This window comes from Vidua chalybeata, chromosome 8, assembly GCF_026979565.1.
Source record: "Vidua chalybeata isolate OUT-0048 chromosome 8, bVidCha1 merged haplotype, whole genome shotgun sequence".
Taxonomy (NCBI): domain Eukaryota; kingdom Metazoa; phylum Chordata; class Aves; order Passeriformes; family Viduidae; genus Vidua; species Vidua chalybeata.
Window position 1 is genome coordinate 2,228,939 of NC_071537.1, and position 21,014 is coordinate 2,249,952.

At 43.1% G+C, this 21,014-nt stretch overlaps 1 protein-coding gene across 1 annotated transcript; it reads right to left on the bottom strand.

Moving 5' to 3' along the window:
- Nucleotides 1-3,036: 3,036 nt before the first annotated feature.
- Nucleotides 3,037-20,310, bottom strand: MKI67 (marker of proliferation Ki-67). The gene is made up of 15 exons (XM_053949527.1): nt 20,233-20,310; nt 18,152-18,233; nt 17,955-18,070; nt 17,508-17,577; nt 16,871-16,949; nt 14,738-16,183; nt 14,194-14,432; nt 13,255-13,648; nt 11,372-11,487; nt 10,791-10,962; nt 10,568-10,702; nt 8,674-10,190; nt 7,803-7,866; nt 4,475-7,474; nt 3,037-3,692 (listed from the first exon to the last, which is right to left on the bottom strand). Exons 2-15 carry the CDS (start codon nt 18,209-18,211, stop codon nt 3,559-3,561), a joined length of 7,542 nt encoding a protein of 2,513 aa, XP_053805502.1. The 5' UTR covers nt 18,212-18,233; nt 20,233-20,310; the 3' UTR covers nt 3,037-3,558.
- Nucleotides 20,311-21,014: the final 704 nt, after the last annotated feature.

Sequence of the window (21,014 nt, forward strand, 5' to 3'; positions counted from 1 at the left end):
TTACAACTTTTGGAGTGGCAGGGAACCTCACATGGAACTTTTTTAAAAGGGTGGGAGTTCCCACTCGTCTCCAGGATTTTTATTTTGTGACCTCCTCTGAGTCCCAGCCATAAATTATATTCTAAAGGAACCGGGAAGGAAGCTGGAGTGGGAATCTATGGAGACAATGTCCTCAAAGATCATCAATTACCTGCTCTCTGTTAATCTCTGAGAATTGCCTCCATCAGAGCCCAGCCTTTGGGAAATTACAGAATTTCCCAAAATTCTGGGGGTGTTTACAGCTCAGCTCCAAGGTTAACAACTGTTCTCCCAAAAGAGCATCACACCTCTGGGTCAAGGCAGGGGAGGAATGCCATGGAAAGAGACAAATTAAAAGGTGCAAAATTCAAACCAAGGCGAGTTTTCTTTCCATATTTCATGTAATTAAGCAGCTTGTCTTGCTGTCAAGGAACTCTTTCGAGCCAAGAAGTCTGGAAGGAAATTGGATATGAAAGAGACTGTCAGGAACAGGCAGGGCTGTGGCATTGATGGCAAGGCAGGGCTGAAATATTAAAATCCAGTTTTGTTGTCAGGAAGTTTTGAAGGTTTTGAAACTCTCTGTGACAATCAAGTTGAGTTTTCAACCTTATTTATGTAGTGGAAGCAGAAAGTCCATCTATTTTTAATAAGTGTGGAGATGAAATTTAGAGGAGAGATGGAAGTCCCCACAGGGAACGGTGACAATTGACAGCACAGCAGTGACAAAGCCATCAAAAGGAGCTTCAAACCTAAACCTCTGGAAAAATAATGCTCCTGCTTAAATAATAAACACTCTGCAGGGATTTAAAAGCCATGAGGATGTGGCATTTGGGGACATGGAACAGTGGTGGCCTTGGAGGTGCTGGGGTTGGACTCGATGGTTTTGGAGAGGTTTTTACCTAAATGAGGCTGAGATTAAATATCATCAACAGGCAGCTCGCTATATTTACACAAAATTTAAAATACTTATTCTTCTTTACTATTCCTTCAAAATTACTGGAGAAATTAGCTTTAAATCTATTCATAGACATAAAACCAGATATATCTATACCCAGCAACTTGTAAATGCAAGCAACAATCATGGATAACTAAAGAGAAACCTCGGCTTCCTGATTTTATTCATGTTCCATCCCTTTCCTTCTTTCCTTAAAATCATCTGCCCAGATTAAAAAGGACTGACAATGCAGAAAGTTTGCAATGAAATTTTCCTACCATTTCCTTTTCTTTTTTAAATTTGTGCTGCCACACAACCAACAATGAAGATGTAGCTCTACAGAAAAGATAATTTGGAAATTTTCCTCGAGGAAAGAGATTTGTTTCTTTGGTTGACCCCTCAGGTATAAGATTTCTCAGCTCTCCCTCAGAATTATCTACCTTGAGGTAGATTTGCAGTTTCAAGTTTTCTGAGTGGATCTGGAGCTGCCTATAAAATAAAATACAACTTTATCAAATTTGAATCAACAGGAATTCATGTTAAATATCAGTTCTACAAAAGAGCAGGGAGTAAATCTCCTCTGGAAACGTCCTGGACAGCGAGCAAAGCCCTGGCCTGGGTGGCTGCAGTGTCCCCACAACCAAACCCAGGTTTGTGTACAAGAAAATGCATCAACCATGAACCTTAAACTGCTGTTTTCCCTGGCTGGCTGTAGAACACTCCCAAAAATGGCACAAAAACAACAACATCACTTTCTGAGGGACTTCCACAAACGAACCTTTGCTTTGGGAATTCCCATCCTGCCTTGTCCATCTCTTCAGCAAACACTTCTGGACTTGCACAGATCTCCACAGGACGTGTGTGCTGCTGGCGTTACAAAAGCTGGGATCTGACTTTGGAGATCTCTCCAATTCCTCCAAAAGCAGTGGGACACATTCCTTAGGGAGAGACTCTGCCCACCTTGGAGGAGACTGACCAGGATTCCTTCCCAGCCTCAAGACCAACTCCAGTGAGGCACCGGGGAAAGTGGCAATGACAGGAGGAGACAATTCCTGGTTTTTTAGTACTGGAGAAGGAAAATTTACTTCAGGAGATGTTCCTCAAGTTTACTTTATCCACAGATTTCATCTTGGGGAGAAACCCCAGCTCTGGAAGAGAATTGAGGCATTTCATCTGAGCTGAGCTTTTGTTAGATTTGAGCTAGGACCAAACCCAAAAGTGACAGATCAGAGAGACTGGAGAAAAAAAACCCAAACAGCTTCTTAGAACCAGAAAAATATCCCTGTGGATCCCTGGATGATTTCCCAACCATGGCATTGGCATTGCTTACACAGAGGAAACAGTTTTGATTTTAGGGGAGATGGTAAAATTTTGCTTTCCTCTGAGATTTCAGGGCTAAAGTTTTAGGAATGTCATGATTGGGAAACAGAGTTAAAAAAAAAAAAAAAAAAAAAAAAAAAACCCAAACCAAACCAAAAGACCCCTCACCACAGTATATTCCACTTCTCATATTTAACCATGTGAACTTCAAGGGAAAGTACCAGATTCTGCACCTGGGATGGAGCAACCCAGGATGTATGGACAGACTGGAATTTTCACACTAGAATTAAGTAATTTTAAAAAAAAGTGTATTATAATTCAATAAAAACCTTCTGTGGATATGGGTATAGCACATTCCACATGATAAAAAACAAACAAGCAAAAAATCCAATCTAAATTAAAGAAAGAAAATCATAATATTATATCAGATCTGAGGTTTGGAGTCTTAGGGGTCTTTTCCAACCTGAACAATTCCAGTTCCAAATGCTCTGCTGCAGAAACATCCCCAACTCCTCACACACCACATAAACAAAAGATTTTAAGTCAGGTCTAAAAACTGCACACAAGTTTGATGCCAGGCTGAATTTTCTCAGTTTCGGCATTTAAGAAGTCCCCAGCCTTGAAGACAAATTATCTGTAAAAGGTCCTAAAAATTCTGTCTGCAAACCACATCAACCAGAGGATGAACCTTAGAAATGAACTTGTAAGACAGCAGCAATTATATGCTTAAGCATTCTTAAAACAAAAAAACCACACGAGTCCCAAACTGTTTCCAAATTTAATGACTTCAAAACCTGCACTTTTCAATTCAAATTTATTCTTTAAAAAAAAAAAAAAGACTTATTAAAAATTTAGCATAATACTTCTGCTAATACAACTATATTTTTTTAAAAAAAAGAATATTTACAGAACCCCAATGAAAAATAAAACTTAAGCACAGGAAAATTTCAGCAGAAAATAGCTTTAGCTGGCAATAACATGGCTTCCTGATTGTTGTACTGATCAACAGGAAAAAGGGGAGAAACACTGATAAGACAAAAAGTAATTCCTGTTTGCAGCTTTGCACAAGCACCCCATGGTTTAGAAACCACCACACGTTGGCAAAGCTACTAAAGAAATATCTACCTTCTACCTGTAGACACATTAAGAAATAAATTTTGTAAAGCAACCATAGAATTGCTAAAAATCTGAGTTTAAAATCAGAGTGCAAATCAATTCACATTAAAAAAAACCCTATAATTGGAATTACTGAATTGATTTAAAAACTGCTTCTGGGACTCTTAAGGCTATTTCCTTGTTCTTGTGCTGGATCTTGTCCTCTTCTCCATCCCTCCAGTGGTCTGAGCTGCCCTTGCATCCTCTTCTCCAAGTTTAGTTTTGTTTCTTCTTCCTCTTTGGAGAGACCCATTTTCATCATTCCCTATTTGCACATGGAAAAATGTCATTTTGTATCATCAATCAAACATTTCCCACAAAATTCCATCTTCACCTACATTGTTTTGAAAGGAAATGTCCCCAATGACAACATTCCAAAGATTATATCTCTGAATTCAACAAACCCGCTACCAACCCCACACTTCTGCACATCCAATATCCTTTAAGTTGGATCCCTGAGGATTTACAGCTATTTCTGAAAGTAGGTTAACATTAATGAGAGCACCAAAACCAATTAGCTGCCATTTTAGCTAAAATTCCTTCCACTGATATGTAAAACTAAAACAGGACCGACACCAAAGTCCTGCAAAAATGAAAACAGAGGAGGTTTTATGGCAGGCAGTTCCTTGCTGTAGCTCTAAAGAGTTGCTGTCATTTCTACTTCAAGGCATTCATTTGATAATATTTTCTAACTGGGGTTTTTCAAGTCAAGCTGAAAATTCCAGGGAATATTTTAGGTGGCAGCAGGGCCGGGGCAGTGACTGTCCCCTGCACTGGGGAGGCACCTCCAGTGCCATGCCCAGTTTGGGTCCCTCAGCCCAGGAGGGACGTGGAGGGGCTGGAGTGTGACCAGGGAAGAGAATGGAGCTGGGAAGGGGCTGGAGCCCCAGGAGCAGCTGAGGGAGCTGGGATCTTGGACCTTTTCCAACCTAAAAGATCCCATGATTCTGTGATCCACATCAGCAGCTCCCAGAGCTCTGCACACGATTGTTGTATCTACACAAACTCAGCCAATCTTTGAGAAGAGAAAGCCAAGCCTTGCCTCACCTGATTTTAATTTTTTGGGTGCCACCTCCTCTGCTGGCAGCTGGCACTTCCTTCTGCGAGAGGTGGGGGCTGCCTGTGGAGCAGGGTCACCCTCCTGGCCTTTTCCAGACTGATTCTCTGCAGAACCAGTGGATGCTCCACTCAAACCCTGAGTTCCCAGAGTGTTGCCATTTTCTGGCAAGTCACTGCTTTTATGGGGAGCAGAAGTAGCTGCCTCCAATGGGACTTCCACCTTCCTCCTATTATTTCTCAACTGCCTTGTTGTTCCCTGGCATGGATTATTTTCTGGAGATGCATCTTCGCTTCCTTTAAGAACCCTCTTCTGACCTCTGCCTCTGGGCAGGTTGGGTTTTCCCCTGAGAGAAGTGGAAATTGTTTCTTCAGAAGTGGAAGAAGCTGTTTTCTTCCTGCCCACTCTTGATGGATTTTCTTTTGCAGGTTTTGCAGGTGGAGCTACATCCAAAAGTTTACTTTGTTCTTCAGGAATTCCATCTTTACCATCTTCTGGCAAACCCTGAAGTGAGGTGGGACTAAGAGCCAGTGAAGTGGTTGCTTGCCTTGAACTCCCTTTTACGAGCTCCATATTTTCCTGAGAAGAATTGTCCAAATTCTGCTTAGCTTCCTTATTGTTATTTTTCCTACCACTTTGTTTTGACAGGACCTGGTTTCCCTGAACAGAGCTTTTGGCTTCTATCAAGGGGGCAATTTCCTTCCTCCTGCCTCTTCTCAGTTGATTTTCTTTTCCAGATGGATCACAAGTTTCTAAGGGAACATTCTGCTCTTCTTTGGGAGCTTCTCCATCACCCGCCAGCAACCTGCGTTTCCCTCGAAGAGAGATGGAATTGGTTGTGTGTGATGCCAGAGCAGTTTCTTTCCTTCTGCCCCTTCCTGGTGGCTTCTCCTCTGCACAGGACACTGCTTCCAAAGGCACACTTTGTTCTTCATGAGTACCCTCATCTTTAGTCTCTGACAAGCCACATTTTCTCTGGAGAGGAGTTGAACTTCTTGCCTCTGCTGCTGGATCCATCTTTTGCCTTCTGTCCCTTGCTGGTGCATTCGCTTTTGCCTGTGAAGTTTTATTACCCAGAGCTGGATTTTCCTCTTCTCTCTCTGCCATCTTTTTAGCATCACCTTGCAGCAGCCCACGTCTCGTTCTGACAGAAGATCTGGTCTGTGATGGTGCAGCCACCATGCGTCTCCTCCCCCGCCTCGGTGGGTTGTCCTCTGCTGAAGAGGGAGCAGCTTCCAAAGCTGATCCTGGCTCTTGTACAACAACCTCATCTTTCCTGTGATCTGCACTTAATGCTTGTTTTTCCATAGAGGCAGGACTGGCTTTTTCTGGGATGGAGTCAAGTTGCTTTCTCCTGCCCCTCCTTGCCTGTGAAGGAGGATTTTCGGAATTCTCATGTTGATTATCTTTGTCAGTCACCCCTTCATCACCCTCAGGTAAACTTTTTCCTTCCATTGCTTTGGAACTGCCTTCTTCAAGATGAAAATTAACTTTTTTACGTCTTCCTCTTGTACGCACCACTGCATTTCTCTGTGCTGGACTCCCCTGCAGGATTTCAGTTTGCTTTGTTTTGAGTATTCCCCATTCATTTCTTGTGCTCCTTTGACTGCCCTGAGCAGGCCTGGCACCGTCTGCAGCAGGGACTGATGTGGCACCTGGGCTGGGCTGCTCCTTCCTGGCTTGGGCTGCATTGACACAAACAGAGCCCACGGAATCCTGGAGAGAAGATACATCCACCTCTGTTTCTGATTTAAATTTGGGAGTAATTGGTTTTAGGCTATTCACATTTTCAGCAAATTCATCAGCTTTTTGCTCCAAAGAGTCTTTTTTGCCTCTCCTGTTTCTGGCCCTGTTTGCTTCCATGTTCTGAGCACTGACTGGCATTTTGTTTGTCTCTGCAGAAGGTGACTCTGCCTTTAATCTTCGAGCTGCCTCTATTGTATTTTCCTGAGCATTTTCTGTTTCACATCCCTGTGATCCTTTAATCTCATTTTTCACATGGGATTGTGTTTCAGCATCAGTTTCAGTTGATGTTTCCTCAGTTTTCTGAATGTTTTGTGGATTTTCAAGTGCGACCCCACGAGTGTCTGCTTTTATTTCAGCTGAGTGCTTTCTGTTTCTAGTACTTCTAAAAGACTCAACTCTTCTCTCTGTTGCCTTTAGTTCAAGTTTAGTGCCATTTTCAGATCCTTGTGCTGTGACAGCCTCAGGAGCTTTGTCACAAGCCTCTTCCTGTCTTTGTGAAACCTTTGGGGATGGGTCTTTCCGAAGCTTTCTGGTTGTTCCATGAAGGCCTCCTGGAGAAGCTGCTTTACCTGGGTCATTCCTTGCTCGTCTCCTTTTTGGTGGAATCACTGGTTCTGTGTTCTCCACTCCTCTGCGCCTCCTCCTCGGTGACAGGAGCACTTCTTCACTGTCCTCTATCCCACTGTCAATAGCTTTGCTATCAGGATCATTAAAATCTGTTTGCAGCTGACAAATTTCACTCTGAATGTTTCCAGGTCCTGTCTTTGTGCCTGGATCATCTTCAGTTTCATTGATGCCACAGTCCTGCAAATTCTGTTTAGTATCTGCAGGTGCTTTTTGTAGCACTGAGGAATCTTCCACACAAGACTCCAGATTTTCATTTGGATGTTTTAACTCCTTCAGCTCTTTCCTTTTACCTCTCCCTGATCTCTGAGCAGCTCCAGGTGGTTCCACAGATGAAACAATGTCAAGCCCTTCTTGATCAGGGCACTTTGGAACAACTTGTATGCAACACTTTGTCCTCCTTCCTCTTCCCTTGTTTTCAGGTGTGATCACTCCCATCTCCTCTTGGGTGTCAGGACTCTGCAACTCCTTTAAACTCACACCATTTTCACTTGGCTTTGCTGCAGCAGGAGGTACAGCCCTCCTGGGTCTGCCCCTTCTGGGTTTCTGGGTAGGCTGCTCTTCACCAGTTGAGTCCTTCTGTTGAGAATCTTCCCCTTGAGAAACTTTTCCTCTCTTTTCTAGAACAGGAAAAAGAGCACAAACAAAAATTAGACATTCCTGTGCCTGGTCAAAGTATCTGTGTATTTCCATTTTCCTCACAGAGGCATCTTGTTCGAGCAAATAATACACTAAATAAAGAAATATTTAACCAATTCCTAGATTAAAGGCCAGGCTTCTGATTGAAGTTGTTTATTTAATTTATTTGAATAGGTCAAAGGGAAAAATTATTTTAGTTCACAAAATAGCTGGGCTCACTGAGAGAGGCTTAAGCAAGATTTGAACGTCATGGTAACATTTATGATTTTATATATTCATTATTCCTCTAAGCAAAATATTTGTGCTTACCATGTTTATGACTGGAATTAGAACCAATTTCTCCCTGAGAATCCATAACATTTACTGATCTGACCTAAAGGAATAAAAAGTAACCAATAAATGCATGTCAGACAGGACAAGAACTTATGGAGCCAACCAATACCAGATGAACGTACAGCAATATTTATAAAAATGCTTGTCAAACCCTTTGCTTTATTAATTAAATCTATTAGTCTTATAAATGCATCCATTGATCTAAGATCACAAACATAGCAAATTCAATTCTTGCCATCTAAAGTGAAAGACAACATCGTGGAGAGGTTGAGAAGTGCCTAAAGGAGCGCTCAAAGGGAATTTGGGGTATTGAAGGGAAATTGAGGGTTCTCTAGTGCTTTATTGTAGTTCTAAGCACTAAGCCCAGGGATATTCAGCATTTTATCTATGGAATATGAGAATCACAGTATTTTTTTTCAGAAAATTATACTGGCAGTGATTGCCAGCACATCTCCACTGAAGATCAAGGTTCTTCTCACAATAAAAAGCAGCACCAGGACAAACCAGGCTGGGCACAGACATCAGCAAGCCTGACCCACTGACAGGAGGACTTCACTTCTCCTAACTGTAATGGTCAGTGTGGAAAGGTGAATGAGATGCTGGGAATGTCACTTTAATATTAAGCGTATCACTTTTATATTAATCCTGTTTTTAATGATACTTAAACAACCTTAAAACACTCGTTTGTGATAGGTCCTTTCAAATAAACACATTTTAACACACACAAATGCAGCTGTCCCTAAAAAATGTTGCAAGATACAAAATGTCATACTAGGAAGTCTAAATTCATTTCAACCACAGATTTCAAAGTCTAAAAACATCCTTTCCAAAAGTTGAAGTATTTTACCTTCATTTCCTCCGGGGTACCAAACATCTCAGTCACTCCAGTATAGTCCACCTCAGAATCAGAAGATTTCTGCCTGGGTTCTGCCACGAGCCTTTGCAGCCCCACAAAATCCTCAACTGGCTGATATTTCTCTTTAGGAGACTTCATCAATCTGCTAATTCCAAACATGTTTTCTACGGGCTCCGCTTTTTCCTTTGGCGTCTGGAAAATGCGGCGGATCCCAACCATGTCTTCCACGGGTTGGGATTTCAGCTTTGGGGTTTTCTTGGCTGAAGTCACGCCTGCCACAGTTTTTACAGCTTCCCTGCTCTCTACTGGAGTCTCCAGCAACCTTTTCAAGGCAATTTCATCTGTCAGTGGTTCCAGCTCTTGCTGTGGGGTCCTCAGGAGCTGCTTAATGCCTGACAGGTCCTCCACTGACTCTGGCTTCTGCCGTGGGGTCCTCATGAGGTGCTTGATGCCTGACAAAGCCTCTACAGGCTCCAACTTCTGCTTCGGGGTCTTCAAGAGCTCTTTGATGCCTGAGAGAACCTCTACAGGCTCCAACTTCTTCTTTGGGGTCTTCAAGAGCTCTTTGATGCCTGACAAAACCTCTACAGGCTCCAACTTCTGCTTCGGGGTCTTCAAGAGCTCTTTGATGCCTGACAAAACCTCTACAGGCTCCAGCTTCTGCTTTGGGGTCTTCAAGAGCTGTTTGATGCCTGAGAGAACCTCTACAGGCTCCAACTTCTGCTTTGGGGTCTTCATGAGCTCTTTGATGCCTGAGAGAACCTCTACAGGCTCCAACTTCTGCTTTGGGGTCTTCATGAGCTCTTTGATGCCTGAGAGAACCTCTACAGGCTCCAACTTCTGCTTTGGGGTCTTCATGAGCTCTTTGATGCCTGAGAGAACCTCTACAGGCTCCAACTTCTGATCTGGGGTCTTCAAGAGCTGTTTGATGCCTGACAAAACCTCTACAGGCTCCAACTTCTGCTTTGGGGTTTTCAAGAGCTGTTTGATGCCTGACAATACCTCTACAGGCTCCAGCTTCTGCTTTGGGGTCTTCATGAGTCTCTTGATACCTGACAAAAACTCTCCTGGTTCTGACCTTTGCTCAGGGGTCCTTAAAATCTTCCTTTTGCTTGACATGACCTCAAGTGGCGCCAACTTGTGCTTTGGAGTCCTCTTTTTACTTCCTGATTTCAGAGATGAAAACAAAACCTCTCCTGGTTGTGACCTTTGATCAGGGGACCTTAAAATCTTCCGTTTGCTTGACATTACCTCAGCTGGCTCCGACTTGTGCTTTGGAGTCCTCCTTTTACTTCCTGATTTCACCAGAGATGCTGTTTTTTCTGGAATTATTGCCAAACTATCCACAGTATCTTTGTGCACAGCTTTTCTTTTTTCAGGAGTTTTTGTGGCTATTTCATCAAACATAGATGGAGATGACTCCTCTCTCAGAAGGTGGAATATGCCTGGACTCTCTTGCTTCTGCTCTGAAGCATCTGAATTATTTAATGGTGACACCATCATCTCTCCTGAAAAAAGCAGTAGACTTATGTCATTTGGAAAATAAATTAAGCAGAAAATTCAAGCATTTTAATTGCTGCATAATAAAAAAAAAATCCAAACTCAAATATACCCTTATAGAAATCAAAATCCAAACATGTGCATCAGGCACTCAGCGTCTGAAACAACTCATCAACAGCTTCAAGTTCCATACCAAATAGAATGAATAATAAAATATCCTACTCAGATATTAACTGGAACTACATTTTCTTTTAATACCTGATAAATCTCAATGGTTCCTTTCATGGGTTGCTGGATGCTTCACCTCAGTTAAGTCTGCCTGCGCTGCAACTGCTGCTAATGCATAATATACCTAAATATTCTTTTTCTAAAATACCAAACCTACCAGATTCCTCAGGAGTGTGCAAGTCAGAAATGTCCCCTGCAGCCCATGGTGGTGTAACATCAGCATTCTGAGCAGCAGCCAAAGGGAATGTTCTTCCTCCCTGATTTTCTGGAGTTTGGAACATTTCAGGCACTCCTAGAAAAGATATTTGGGGAAATGAGCAGGTGTTTTGACAAAAGAACTGCACAGTGGACAGATGAAGCAACAGGCTTTGAAATCTCACCTGTGAAACTTTCATCCATATCCATGTTTAGCTTCAGCTTGGGATTTTTTACCACTTTAGGGACGTGTCCAGCTGACCTGACTGTGGTGGAATAAGCTCTACCTACAACTAAGGTAGCAGGTGATTCTGCATGACCTGTGCTGAACTGACCTTTTATTTCCTTCTCTGGAGTCTGCAGAGGAAAAAAAAAATGTTATTAAACAAAGATTCATGTGGAAGAGGTGGCCAAGCTCCTTCCATAATTTATCATCAGTCATGGTTATCTGGGAGGCTCCTGAAGGCTGGAGGATGTCCAGTGCCAGCGAGGGTTAGAAGGTCTAGCCAGCCTGAGTTTAGGAAAGGCAGGTCCTGCCTGATTTTTAGGACCAGAGGTTGGATTCCACGATCTTATTTTTCCAACCTTAAAAATTCTGTGATTCCTTTTGTACAAACCTCCATTTCCCACATGCTGTGGGAGACAGAAACTCTCATTTTAAATCACAACAAGAGCTCAGCTTCTCGATCAAAATCCATCCAAGCTGCTTGGTTGTCATGCAAGAAAATAAAACAAAGAAACACAAAAAAGAAAAGGATACCTTTACCTTTGGTGGGTGATTTATCCTCTTCAGGGCTCTTCTTTTATGGACACTTTTTTTAGCAACCTTTGGATGTGGTCTTGCAACCCCCAATTTTACCACTTCTGCCCAAGATTTTGCAACTAGAAGAAAATAAGAAAGAACTAATTTAGCTCTCAGCTGTGTAAATGGAAGTCCACAATTATTTCTTTATGATTCCAATACATTTTCTGCAGTCTGGCAGAGGAAAGTGGTTGTTATTATCTGATAACACCTGAAGTATTCTCTGAAATATTCTCAACTTGAAAACCTCATTTCAGCTGAAGTTTAAGAAGACTCCAAGTACCCAGCGTGGCTTTCCACACCAGAACAATGAGCTTCACACAGTGTCAGACACAGCTCAGATCCTACAACTGAACACTGACCCAACTCCTTCCTCTCTCTTTTGGAAGGAACTCATTTTTCCCAAAAGAAATTTGCCATGAGCCTTTCAGCCTCGATCATTACAGATGAGCTTTACTCTGGTGAGATTTAACAACAGAAGAGAAATTGTTTCTAAGTGAAGTTTCTTTCACCATCTTCCCGAGGAATTTCAGTTATTTATCCTGAATTTAGAACTACACAGACTTCTCCTTGTGACACACTCCCAAAATTCCCAAAGCAAGGTTACCTTCAGCACAGCATCATTCTGTACACAGCAGTGGGAGCAGGGAATTACAGCTGTGGAATAAATGAAGCTGGAAGTTGTAGGACACCTGCCTTGTTTACTTCAGGAAAAAAAGCTATCAGAACACAGGGATCATATAAAAGAAATGACTTTTTAAAACAGAGATAAAAAGGGGAATGCTGCTCCTTTTCCATCCAAGAAAAGGATGTTGTTATTCTCTTGTCAGAATTGCTATATCAGTCTGTAAATAAAAACAACTTTGAAAAGCTGACATTGCCAGGGTGTGCAGGATGCAGAGAAAAATGCCAAGCATATCTGAAAAAAGCACTGGAAACAGTTTTATTTTCTATCTGAAATTTTTAAGAGCTGTGATGTTCTTTCCAGATTACAGAAGGAATTGATGCAGTGATATTAAAAAGCACATCACAAAGAGGTGGTGAGAAACGGAATGCCACTGATATTTGTCAAGAGCTCTGCTGCCATTAAAATGGACAGAATAATAAAGTCATAAAAAATCCTGGGTGAATGGGGAATTTGACTTTGTCAAACTGATTTAACTGATGACAACAGGTGACAAATACACCCTGCTTCAAAGTTTATTCAAAAGCCAAAACCTGAAAAACCAGAACTCCCCTATTACAGTTTCCAATTCTGTCCAAACGGTTTCAAATCAGTGCTCAACACTGAAGATTTTGAAGATTTGAAAGTAACACCCAGTTATGATCCTATTTTTTACTTCTGTCAGTTATGTACCACTTTGAGTAGTTAAATACAGCCCAGTTTCTGGACAAAGTTTGTGAGCCTGGTATAAAAAGAAGGCACAAAATAACCAAAGTGAAGCTACATAAAGCGTTGCTATAAAGTGTTAAGTTTTTCAAAACAAAACTGATGTGAAAAACATGGTTTAGTTTAACATTACTTGACAGATTTTAAAGATCATGACTCTAACCTTGCAAAGAGAATGTTAATTTTACCATTTTAAAACATTTGAACATTAATATTTGTCTTTAATTAAGTTTATAGATGCTTTAATGAATTTGCTGTATGAATGAAAAAATGCAACACTCTGCACTTCCAATAAGGCCAGCAGATTTCAGAGGATTCATCAATTATTTGGTGGCCTCTGCATAACAAAACAAGCCTTTTCCAGTGTTGTTCCTGTATTTTAAAGCATGAAAGTATTAAAAATTAATTAAGTACTAAAATTAAGCATGAGTATTAAAAATTAACTGTTGAAACCAACCTAATAAATTGGCACTGGAGGCGCCACTTCTCCTCTTGGCACTGATAACAGCCACAGCCCCACCTCTGCTCTTCATGGCAGAGCCCTTCAAAGCCAGCTGGGCACCTCTGGCCGACCTGGCAGGTGGCCCTGCCACCAAGGCTTTGGCATCTTGGGCAGCAGGAGCAGATTTTGGGGCTTTCCCTTGGACACCACTCTTCATCTCTGGGTCCATGTCTTCTGTGCCAGCATCCTTCACCTCTGCAATTGGGAATGGTGTGGGGGGCTGGGAGATGGAGAAACGCCCTTTCTTGAAGGGGGCTGGAGAGCCTGAAGGGATTTGGGGTGTTGAGACAGGGGATGAGGCACCTGGGGGCTGCTGGGCTGGGGAGTTTTGGGGTGATCTTTTTTCTTCCTAGTAAAAAAAAAAATACACATTAGTGAATGGAGGATTTTTCCTTTTTTTTAATGAAGTCATCTGTCCAGGCAAACCCTGCCTGAGATGTGGATTTTACTTTTTCAGGAATGATACAGGAAATGACTCCTAAACTGTTGATCAAGTCTGGACTAAGTTTGGCTGGAGGGTTTACCTTACTGTTGATCCTCACACCTTCCCATCCTTACCCTTCATCCATCCCCAGCGACCAATTGAATCATTTTATGTCAATTACATTTTGAGATTGATTGATTTTAAATTTTGAGCCTGATTTTTCCTTGTATGTTTTACCCATCCAGTAAGTAGCAGTGACCTTGCCAATGAACTTGGTTGTACTTTCACTTTGTAATAAATCTGGTTTTGCTGATGATTCTTTGAGCATCCCCAAACACTCATGAGTGACGCCAGCACGCATCACACAAAGATTACTACTAATTTTGAACTAATAAATAATAATAATAATAGAATTTATAAATTCTGATCACAGTAATGGACTCAGCAACTTGGTTACTCTTAACATTTACCTGATCTTTCAAGTGCTTCAAGCCCTGAGCCTTTTTGAGCACAGCCCGAAGAGAATTTCCATGGGGTAAACTCCGCCTGGCAGGGAGAGCTCCTCTTTTCAGGGGAGAGTTGGGAGGCAAACTTTTATCAAAGAGTTCTGGACTCAGATGACCACCAAAGGACACTCTCTTTCTTTTGCCCAAAGTCTGAGGGAGCGTTTCACCACTTTTCCTCTTCTGAGACATTCTTTTTGTCTTGCCTGAAAAGAATAATTGAAATGATTTTTAGATATCCAAGAATCCAAGGCAGCATTTTAACCTTTCCTTGTGCATTTCAAAGTTGGAAACAAACCCAGAGAAATTTACCTTAAAGGGAAATAGATTAAATCCAGGATATTTTATATGTATTGCGTATTGTTAAGGTCAAATGTAACTCCATGATAAATATTTAACAATTAGTGTCAGTAATTGGTTCCACATTTTACACAAGAAGGAGAATTCTTAGGAAAGTGCTACAGAATTTCTCTTAATACAAAAAACAAGGCAGGGAATCCAGTGTATTTACCTGAGTCTTCTCCATGCAAGAGGCCAAAAGTTGTGGTTTCTGAGGCAGGCTCAGTGTCTGTCAGCTCAGCAGCACTTTCAGATATTCTCTTGGCTGATGGTCTCCGAGGTCTTGTAGCACTGGCATCTTCCAAGTCCTGGTTTTGGGAACACCTGTCCAGGGCCAGCTCTGCTGGAGTTCCACTGGCTTTTCTGCCTGATTCGTGCTGTTCCTGAGCAGTGTTTGTCTCCAGGGCCGTTTCAGCCAGCACTCCAGAGCTCCTTGGCCTTCCCCTTCTCCTTCCAGGTGTCTGACCAGCAGGAGATGCCAACACCCCTTCTGTAGCCAATGCCTCTGAATTGGCATTTTTGTCCAGGAATTCTTTACTTTCCCTGCTGCTTCTTCGGGGACTCTTGGAATTAGAGAGAGAGGCAGGGGTTTCACAATGTCCCACCTTCGAATTATCCAGGTTCGCCTGATCCCAGATTTCTTTCAGCACTTCTTGGACAGGTTTTCCTGGTGTTTGTTGTTTGCTGTTTCGTCTTTGCTTGAAGCATTTCTCTTCTGGCAAAGGCAGTTGTGTGTTATCAGTTCTGCACTCTGGATCTTCCCTTGGAGCTCCAACTGGGGTTTCTGGAAGTGACTTCAGTTTCGACGACCCACGCCGTGGGGTCCTTGCAGTGTCAGGATTTCCAGGATTCATTGCAGTGGTTTCTTTGGGAGGTGACACAAAAAGAGCCCGAGGACTCTTCCTCCTGGGCGTTGGTGTGCTCAGCACACACGGACCTCCTCCAGAAGCACTGCATCTTCTGGGGATGCACACTGCCCCTTGAACTGGACACTCAAACCTTTCTATGGAGCACTGCTCCAGCAAACCCAGAGCGTTCCTGTGGTTCTCCTTGCTGGGTGTGGGTGTAACTGCAGCACCTCTGGATCTGCCTGGTGTCCTTAATTCCTTGGGATCCCGCAATGGACTCTGACTGGTATCTCCTGACACCTCCTTTGAAACGGGAGCTCGAGGACTCCTGGTAAAACTCCTCCTGGGAGTTCTTCCCCCAGCTGACAGCTGGTTAATCCCTGGGCCGTTTTCTTCTTCTCTTCTCACAATTATACATTTTTCAATATTTTCCATCCTGCCTGTTTCCTTTCCTTTAGCCAGGCTGCCCAGATCAAAAAGACAACTCAGGGATGAATTGGGAGCACGTGGTTCTGGCAGAACATTCCCAGGGTCTCCTTTTGCAGCTTGCTGAGAGGCACTTCTCCTGTGCAGACGTTTTTCCACTTTCAGCTCATTTTTCACACTTTCATAGAGTTTACTAAAGGGAGACATTTCATTTTGCTTTTTAAGAACATGAATTCTCTGTGAAGATTTGGGTGTTTGGAGTTTGACAGGGAAAGCTTCAGGAAGATTTTCCTCTGGAGTTTTTTTATTTTCATTGGCATTTTTTTCTTCGCATTCAGCATTATCTACAAAGAAAGCAAAGCAAAACAAAAATAGTCACTGGGTTACTTCAAAATTGCAGAACTATAAATAAAAATTCCATAAATACAGATTAAAAATTCCTTATTTTCCCTCCCAAGGGGGAAGATCCTGGTCAGCAAAGATCTTCCTGGTCAACCAGGACCTACTGAAAGGAACACTTGAAAGCAGCTGGGCTTTTTGCATTGGAACAAAAATCAGTCAGAAATGATAATAAAGAGCCTTCTCTGAAAATCAATAGGATGGGAAGGTGAAGTCCTGGCATTTAACCAGTCTATGGGTTATAATTACCCAGAATTAGCAGTTCTGAATTGTTCTGGTTCTACAGGAAACAGATCCTGTAAACAATTATTTCAATATATACCATGTACCTCTGAGATTACACTTGTTTCAATTTTTCATTAGGAAAGAATGCGTGAGATAACGCAATATTTGCTTAAAAAAGGTGTAGCTGTAGGTCAGCAGAGCAGTTCAAGTTAAATTTTAATGTCTAAGCTGAATTCACAGCATTCAAACATGATGAGATAATCACTGACACAGCAAGACACACTCAGATTGGAAAGTCTTAAAATGCCTTTTCCCTCTTCTTTTAACTTTGCTATAATTCTAATGCCAATAATAAATGCAGTTAAGGGGACAAAAGCACACAAAGCCCTCATAAAACAGGCACCAACCTGAAGCATCAAGGCTTTTGGCTCCTGGAGTTTGTTTGTGTAATAATTCCACTCCTGCCACCTGCTGAACATGAAGAACCTGTAAATTTGTACAACATTACAGCAGAGCAGCAAATATTTTATACTTCAGCTTTCAGTTCTACATTGAAAAAACCCTACTTATAAGAAAATATGCACTGTCCCTAAACAAGCTTTAAAGTATTCAAATTAAATCCTTGAACTTTTCAGTATTTAACATTGGCCAATACATTTGAGGCCCTAGAGAGGAGAAGTTTATCTTGTTGCATTATTTAAATTCTGAGCTGTCAAAGCAGCTGTAAAATAAGAAAGAGAACACTTGAACCTGACCTTCTTACCAAACCTAGTAGAAGATTTATAGCTCTTAGTAACATCATGAATTATTAATTATCTATTACCAAAAAGTGACAAATTTTTGACTAAAATTTAGACTAAAAATAACTAAGTTTTTAGAAGTATTTATCTGAAAGTGTTTATTTGTATTTTTAGACAAAAAGGCACTTTAGGGCTAAAGTTACTTTTAATAAGAAAAGTATAATTTATTTTAATAAGAAAACAGAGCAACATGTCACTAGTACCAATATATTTGTGAATTAAAAAACCACAGCCACAAAATTACCTGCAGAGTTTCATCTTTTGGAGATCTGGAATGCCTCTTTTTCGGTGTTGATTGCAGAGGATATTCAAACCTGAAAAAAATATTTTAAAATACCATTTTTTTGTCCAATAATTGATGACTCAATTCTGATTATTAAGAGGAATGACCTAGGAATAACTGTCCTCTTCCAACAATGCACACAACTCCATTTGAAAGGCTTTAGCAACTTAAAACCACTTTAAATTTCCCCCTAAAATTGACAGCTCTTGAAACAAAATCAGAATGATCTCTCTAAGCAATTCTATTTTTATTGATTTAGCTTAATGTCATATAAGCGATAAAAAGATAACTTTAAGCAATCCTGCCTTCTGATGAGGCCCTGTAAGACTCTGTAGAGAAAGATGAACTAAACTTCATTAATTTCCAGTCTGGAATCAAATAATTCAAGGGCTTGGCCCTGGCACTCACCTGAAAGAACGATCGATAATGGTTAACACATCTCCGTGCTTCAGGGGAACAGGCTGCTCAAAGCAAGCCCCGTTCAGCTGCGTGGGGTTCACTGAGCTTAAATTAGTCAGGACTGCCTAAAAATCAAACAAAAACGTCAGTGACCTGCTGAGATGCAGGCAGGCAATGCACAGCTCAGTGAAACATCAGGGTCTCACCTCCTTGTTCTCGTTGATCTCGATTTTGCAGTGCTCGTTGGACACCCAGGGCAGCCGCATGCGGATGTCACATTCTGTTTTCCTGGGGGGCAAAACACAGGTTCAGTTTCACACAGAACCCTGGGACAATTAGGGCATTTCCCAAACTTTTAGTTACTAACGGTACAGCAGCATGATGGCTCTAATTTGAAGAAAATTTACGACCTAAGTCTTTTTAAATTGGCAAAAAATAGCAGCTCACACTTGCCCCACAGCACATTCGTCACACTCATCCAGCATCAGAAAAACAGGGAAACACCCAAACTGTGAAAAAAGCAGATCAAAACAAGCTGAGACATGGCTACAGCACAGCTGGTGCTATGGGATTCACTTGCTTCCAGTTTCCTGAGATTTGTGGAATATTTTTAGACAAGATCAGCTGTTAAAGTCATTCTCAGGCTTACATTTCTGATCTGAGACTGCAAACAGGTAACTGGACCCCTGGTCTCACCTGCAGAACCACTTCTACCTTCTCAAAAGTTATTAGTGAGTTCAAACATGTTTATAAATGTACAGACTTTTCCTTTCTATCCTTTTCTTAAGCTAATCTCTAATGCTTTTAACTTGCTGTTGGTCTTATCACTTTTAATCCCTTCCCCTGATTTCCTGTGGCCAGAAACTTAAAATCAATCAACCAAGAAAAGTAGTCCTGGCAAGGAAAGGACAAAAAGCAGCAATAAAATGAAGTTCAACTTTCTACTCTTACATTTACCTTAGTCCTGTACCACCTTCCCTCCTCTGTACACCATTCCTAAATACACATTAATTTTTGTAAAAAAGCATTAAAAGACATGACCTGCAGGAAAACACTCATTATTTCAATGTATGCAAACAAATTCTCACCTTCCAAATAAACAAGAATTTGAGATAAGTGGAAAAACAATTCCATCAGTCCCATTCCTTTTAATGACAACGATTGTCCCGTAGTGTGGCATCTTCGAATGTAAGAAACCTTACCTATAAAATACACCCAGATTAATCATTCTAATTATGATTTACACGTTTATGAGAGTAAATGGATGTACATTTTTATGCTTTATTTTGTTCCAGAGATGAGATATTTTCCAATGCACAGCAGAAGAATCTCGGTGCTGTTTATATGTGTTTCTCCATGTAAAAAAGTGGGATTGTGTTTATATGAATTGCCACACTAATTTTGGTATTCAGGAAGTTTTTGTTACCCATCATGACGTTATAAAGGCTCGGGAGCAGCAGAGATTTTGTCCCATAAACAACTTAAAAACTCACTCCTCTTCACCTAAATCTAAATCTTGCCCAAATTCTCAGATCTGAGTTTAAAACAGAGACCTGACTGTAGCTATATCCTCCTGGAAAAGCGGGGGGAGAGTGGCATCAGCTGCCAGGAGCGGCTGGGACGGGGCTGGAAGTTGGGCAGCCCCCGAGCTCCGTCGCGATCGTGCACAGAGCACCAGGAGGAGGAACAGCACTGAAGGGGCATAAAAACCCCAAACCCAGAGCGCAAAAAGATACCCTTTCATAGCTTTTCATATAACGCATTAATTCATGTATAAATACGATTGCCACGAGCGATCCTCAGCGAAGCATCTTTATTAACACTCTATTTGAAAGCAGCAAGGCAATTAAATGCAGTTAAGAGAGGCCCTCACGGATTTCTTTGGGTGGGTTTCATGCGATAAAACACTTGTTGACAACAAGACACAACCTGGAGGGGAGCCCGGCAGTCCCTCAGAGTTTAGGGCACGCAAACACTCGGTGTCCTGCACCGAGAGCGTCCAGCCCACGGCAGCCACCAGCTCCCACAAGCCAAAAAAAAAAAAAAAAACAAAAAACCACAAGAGCTGCAGAAGCAGAAATTTATAAGCCCGGCCTTCAGGCGGTCACAGCCACCGGCGGGGACAGGACAGGGGGAGAAGGAGGCAACAGCCACTATGGCAGGGAATAGAGCCGCATTGCGGCCACCGAAGCGCGGTGTCAGGCAGCCCAAATCCTCCCGGCGGCACACGGCACCCCAAAGCCGCGTCCCCCCGGCCCTACTCCCCTCCCCGCTGGCCCAGCCGTACCTGGGTCTGCCGGAGCGCTGGCGGCCGCTGAGAGGCCCCGTGTGGCGGCGTCCAACGCGGCCCCGCCGCGCTCCCGGCACGGCGCGACGCCGACTGAGCCCTTCCCGCGCGCGCGCGCCGGCCCCCGAGCCCTCGCACTGCGCCCCCCACCTTCCGCCCCGGTGTATCTCTCCGCCAGGCACCACAACGGAGCCCCCGGGAACCGCGCAGACAGACGGACGGACCGGGAGGCGCCGCCACCGCCCGCGCCTGCCGGCAGCAGCCGCGCGGCGGGCCAGCACCGAGCCCGCGGGGCCGCGACAGGCGGCACGGGGCAGAGGGACTCTTTTAGCTTTACCCCGGGGCCGCACCGGCGGAAGCAGAAACGAACGCAGCGCGCTGACCGTTGAGAATTCGAAAAGGAGCGCGGCGGCCTCTGATTGGCGGAGGGGGCGGCGCGCGACGCGCAGCGGAGCCAATGGGGAGCGGCGAGGGCGGTTTGAGTTCAAACGGAGGCGCCGCCCCGCGGAGCCGCTCGCGCCTCAGGCGCTGCCCGGGAGCCGCGGCGGGAGCGGCCGGTCCCTCACGGCGGGACACGGAGCTGTCACCGCAGCCCTGCTTGTACCGGGCCTGGAGCTGTACCTGTCAGCGCAGCCCTGCTTGTACCGGGCCTGGAGCTGTACCTGTCACCGCAGCCCTGCGTGTACCTGGGCCTGGAGCTGTACCTGTGCCTGGCTCTGTACCTGTCACTGCACCTGTGCTTGTACCTGGGCCTGAAGCTGTATCTGTGCCCTGTCCTGAAC